Source organism: Mya arenaria, chromosome 13 (genome assembly GCF_026914265.1).
Source record: "Mya arenaria isolate MELC-2E11 chromosome 13, ASM2691426v1".
In the NCBI taxonomy this organism is placed as follows: domain Eukaryota; kingdom Metazoa; phylum Mollusca; class Bivalvia; order Myida; family Myidae; genus Mya; species Mya arenaria.
In genome coordinates this window covers 46,297,741-46,302,976 of record NC_069134.1, presented here as the reverse complement: position 1 = coordinate 46,302,976, position 5,236 = coordinate 46,297,741, and the positions used below count along the sequence as shown (strand labels likewise).

At 36.4% G+C, this 5,236-nt stretch overlaps 1 protein-coding gene across 1 annotated transcript; it reads left to right on the top strand.

Moving 5' to 3' along the window:
- Positions 1–1,454: 1,454 nt before the first annotated feature.
- Positions 1,455–3,533, top strand: LOC128212798 (uncharacterized). Its single transcript, XM_052918116.1, has 3 exons — positions 1,455–1,566; positions 2,144–2,243; positions 2,878–3,533. Exons 1-3 carry the CDS (start codon positions 1,517–1,519, stop codon positions 3,418–3,420), a joined length of 693 nt encoding a protein of 230 aa, XP_052774076.1. The 5' UTR covers positions 1,455–1,516; the 3' UTR covers positions 3,421–3,533.
- The last annotated feature ends 1,703 nt before the right edge of the window (positions 3,534–5,236 follow it).

Genomic DNA, 5,236 nt, shown 5'->3' with positions numbered 1-5,236 from the left:
ACATTTGTCTGGATTCCTAGTCACATAGGCATCTTAGGAAATGAAATTGCTGATAAAATTGCAAAACAAGCATCAAGGCAAGGTTCACGAACAAACATCAAATTAAGCGTCCCTGAAGCATACAGCTGGATAAAGAAACTAACAAAAAACAAATTTGTAAGAGACTTTGAAGTATATAAACTTGAGCACAATTTTGAATATGGGGAAATTAACACCACAATCAAAACATACAGTACAAATACACTTAAAGATAAAGTCTTTACACGATTACGATTAGGAACGAGCATGCTTACTGCTGAAAACTATGCAAATACTGACTGTTGTAAAAAATGCGGTGACAGAGAAACATTTCACCATATTTTCTTCAAATGCCCATCATATAAGGAACAACGGGAACACTTCAAAACAGAACTTCTAAAACTAAATATGCCAGTAATTGATAGGTATCACCTGAATTTTCCCGCATCTGATATTACAGAGAAGGTAAGAGGGGCAGTATTTGCATACCTGTCGGAAATCAAATACCTAAACAAGATTTAATACCACATAAAATATGATATGTTAGGAACAGGGTTCTGAGCAAGTTCATAACACTAATTAATCAACAAATCCACACAAAATATAACAATTTCAAATGATCCATGCCCAGTACAGACACGCGAAATGTCAAATTTGCAGCTATAATCAAGTAATACACTTAAAATAAACCAGCACGACTGAGGAGGTTCACACAACTAATCAAACTAAATTTAAAAGAGCAAAAAAAGGCATGATCATTGTATACGCCGAGAACCACTTATTTGGACCCTTATCAAAAGGGTGGTAATACAATGACTGCTTTAAATATAAATATATTTCTGAGTAGCATCATAACACTAATCATACTAAATTCAAAAGAGCAAAAAAGGCACGATCATTGTATACGCCGAGAACCACTATCTGAACCCTTATAAAAAGGGTGGCAATACAATGACTGCTTTAAATATAAATATATTTCTGATTAGGTTCATAACACTAATCAAACTAAATTTAAAAGAGCAAAAAAAGGCACGATCATTGTATACGCCGAGAACCACTGAATTGGGCCCTAATCAAAGGGTGGTAATACAATGACTGCCTTATCTGGGAAGGTTCATAACACAAATCAAACTAAAATTAAAAAAATAAAATAACAAAAAACAGAAATAAACTAAAGGAAAAAGAAAACAGGCAAGAGTAATGAATTCAATGTAAACTTAAAATAACGAGCACGATCATTGTATACGCCGAGAACCACTATCTGGACCCTTTACAAAAGGGTGGTAATACAATGACTGCTCTCTGAATACAAATAAATTTAAAAAAAAAAACAACCTCACAATATAAAATAGTAAAAAAAACATCTATAAACTAAAATAAAAAAAGAAGGGAAAAATATGGAAGCCTTGGAGGGCCACTTTTGAGTTTCGACTTACGGGTACTTTTGACTTTTGACTTTCGACTTTCGACTTATGACTTTTGACTTTTGACTTAGGCTATGCATTATACACGTGCTCCAGAAGCTGAAGGGAACTACGTTGATTTCAGGTATGTAACCCCTATTTTAAACGTTTTCTCTGGCACATACACTGTGAATTAAAATGATTTTAATTATTCTTGCTCAAATACTTAATATCGCATATATTTAATTGTGGGTTGTGACGGAGGATTTTGTGTGTGTGTGTGTGTGTGTGTGTGTGTGTGTGTGTGTGTGTGTGCGTGTGTGTGTGTGTGTGAGAATGAGTTCAGTAATCTGTTGACTATGTTGTTAATGTTTTCATGTTTTTAGTGGTTATACATGTTCTATCTTTCTCAACACAAACTCTGATCTGACAAGTTATATCACTTTTAAGACGTTCACAGAGCCAGTATTAAACATGTATAGCTAGGTAAGAAATAGACTGCATTTTTACCGGGCAAACACAGAACCAGCATTAAACATGTATAGGTAGGTAACTTTACCAAGCAAGCACAGAGCCAGTTTTAAAAATGTTTAGCTAGGTAAGAAATATACCATTAATGAGTACTTCCTTTTTGAAGACATATGGAGTACTTTGGACTCAATAGTGTTACCTATGTTGTACAATGTAGAGAATAATATCATATATATAAACATGTTTTTCAGACACAACTACTCGACTGAAAAATATGAAGATGACAACTTGGATAGTGTTCTGTGTCTGTTTCATAATACTGCTCGGTATTGCCCAAGCTACTGTGCCAAGGTACCTACCACCAACATCTATAACAGACAAAACTCTGCCCACAGTAGAGTACTTTCAGAAAGGCTTTAAGATGTATGAAATTGTTGCATTTTTACTGACACGACATGGCATTATAACGTCATTGAGGACAGTAAAGAGGATACTTAAACGCTTAAATTTGAAACGACGTAATATAATATATACACCTTTGGAGATTGTGTCTGATGTTATAAACAGAGAAATACAAACAAGTGGACAATGCATAGGTTACCGTACAATGTGGCGTCGGTTAATGCTGGATTACAACATGTACGTCAAAAGGGACGACGTCATGGAAATAATGAGAGCGCTGGATCCAGTTGGTGTAGAGCTGCGAAAAGCACATCGTCTCCGCCGGCGAGTATACTTTGCCAAAGGACCCAATTTTGTATGGCATATAGACGGTTACGACAAATTAAAGCCATATGGATTTTGTATGCATGGTGCGGTGGATGGGTTTAGTAGGAAAATAATATGGTTAGAGGTTTCGGACTCAAATAATGACCCACGCTTAATTGCAAGATACTTTTTAGATGCATTGAATGAGCATAAAAAAGTCCCTCGAATACTACGTTCTGATGGTGGCACGGAAAACTGCATTGCTTTACTTTTGCAGCAATACTTCCGGCACGATGCTACTGATCCGTTTGCTGGGGCTCGAAGCGTTGTAGTTGGAAAAAGCACATCGAACCAGCGCATTGAGAGGTGGTGGGGTACATTACGACAAAATGGAATACATTGGTGGATTAACTTTTTCAAAGACTTACGCGATACAGGGACGTTTAATGAGCTGGACGCAATACAATGTGAGAACTTAAAATTTTGCTTTATGGATCTCATACAAACCGAGTTAGACCGGATTGCACAGCAATGGAACGTTCATGAGATAAGGGAACAAACCAATTCTTCGGTTATTGGTGGAAAACCTGACACACTGTTCTTTATACCAGGTCTGTTTGAAACTCACGACTTCGGTAATGCAGCGAACTTGAATGACGTAAATGTTTGCAAAGACATGTATTCGCGTCCAAAAAGACACTGTGAGGAATTCAAAGAATTAGCACATCTTTTGAAGCCAGATCTACAGATGCCATTGGACGCTGAGTCAGCACTACGACTGTATACTGAGTTGAACAATTTAATTTCGAGAATTGATTAAACATAAATACCCATTGTACTAATGAATATTGCATGGGCGTACGTTATTGATAAAACTACTTTAAGGGTACTGCATATCAGTTTCGAAAAATGGCGATTAAAAATCAGAAAATTGTTCTAAACAAGAAAAGGTCTTTGAAAGTTCTACCATTTGACTTGCTTATATAGTTGTTTTAAGGCATAAATAAAGCTGTAACGTGTCTCAGAAACTGCTTATGCGGCTTCTTATATGGTAGGTGCACTGTAGTTACATTAACCCTTTACTCCATATATGCATTATACTCCTGTCTACGCCTGCTTTCTGGTCAGGATACATCTTGTTTGCAAATATGGAATATCATAGAAATTAAATCTTCAGATTCGGCTATGACAATAATATTCATTAGTTTATGTGCTACTATAAAGATATATTCAATTATATACTCATGGTAGGTGGAGACTTGCTTGAATATTCATATAATAAAGAGTTCAATCATAGTTGCCTCCATAAAAACGCATGCAGATCACTGCGAGTGCGCCGGGAATCGCATTTGTTCAGTCTGTGAATGAATTGGGTCAGTCTTTACTCCTTGAATATTCAAGAAAGACTCCGCCCACCATGACTATATAATTTAATATATCTCTATAATGGTACGTACTTGTTATAGCCAATTGTGATGAATTATTTCTAGGATATTGCATATTTGCAAACAGGATATAACCTGATTAGGCAGCCTCTGTAGGAGCGGCGTGATCTGGGTATACCCTGTTTGCAAATGAATAGAAATAGTACATATGGAGTAAAGGGTTAAGGTTAAAACAACAGTATGTCTAAAGCGAAAGTCTCGTGGTCCTTATCCTATATCACGAAAGAGTTCAACTCCTTTCATGCTAACCGCGGCCACAATAATGTAAAATAAGTATGTAAACAGTTTGGATCGATATCAGACGCCGTGTAATTCGGATTCTGATCAGGATTCAAGCTGCTTGATACTCGGCCAACAGTTCTTTTAAATTGGAAGCGAACTGGACGACGTTGAAGTAGACGAGATTACCAGATGACAAATAAGGGTCAAAGCAATTGTATGTATAGCAAAAGTCTCGTTTGAATTTGATTGGCTGTTTATGTCGTGGGAACGAGATAAAAAAACACTTTCGTTTTCCCCCGAGTTAAAAAAGAAAATCGGGATCGTTTTCCCGAGGTTATTTTTAATTCGAGAAAAGAAAGTTCGTTTTCCAGAGTTATGTTTTTGGTATATCCCCCGCACAGTCCCCACCCACTCATTTTCCCATTCATTCCGTATGCAACTTGCATACGGAATGAACGGAATAATGAGTGGGTGGGGACTGTGCGGGGGATATTCCGGTATATTGCCGGTATATCGTCAACCCCCCCTCGGGAAGTCATTAAGTCCATTTCGTTTTCCCGAGGTTAATCTTTTAAAATATATTGCACATGTCACCTCAGTGCCACCGTAAAATCTAAATCACTAGGTCATTTAAAAAATTTAAAAAATGCTTATGAACACTCTAGCGGTTGTAAATATGACCCGATCTTCAACACACAGCATTTAAATCACACTCTTAAACTTCCAATACTACATTTACTTAATACTTTATACACAAGTGAGTTATGAGTTGTGAGTTATGAGTTGTGACTTGTGAGTTACAACTTAAGATTTTATTCTTAAATGAACTAGAAATATCACTAAATTTGATTAATACCCCCCACAGCATCCTTAAGTAGATAAGGGCAAGGTTTAACAATAAACATAACAAATATAGAAAGGACAATAACTCCGTAATTAAGCAAATTAGAGTTATGGTTCTCAAGTACT

Bases quoted from the DNA above. Each gene is read 5' to 3' on its own strand.
- LOC128212798 (XM_052918116.1), top strand. From the start codon at position 1,517: ATGCATTATACACGTGCTCCAGAAGCTGAAGGGAACTACGTTGATTTC. The intron at 1,567-2,143 runs GTATGTAACCCC...CATGTTTTTCAG, and splicing joins GGGAACTACGTTGATTTCAG to ACACAACTACTCGACTGAAA. The intron at 2,244-2,877 runs GTACCTACCACC...TTACTTTTGCAG, and splicing joins GCCCAAGCTACTGTGCCAAG to CAATACTTCCGGCACGATGC.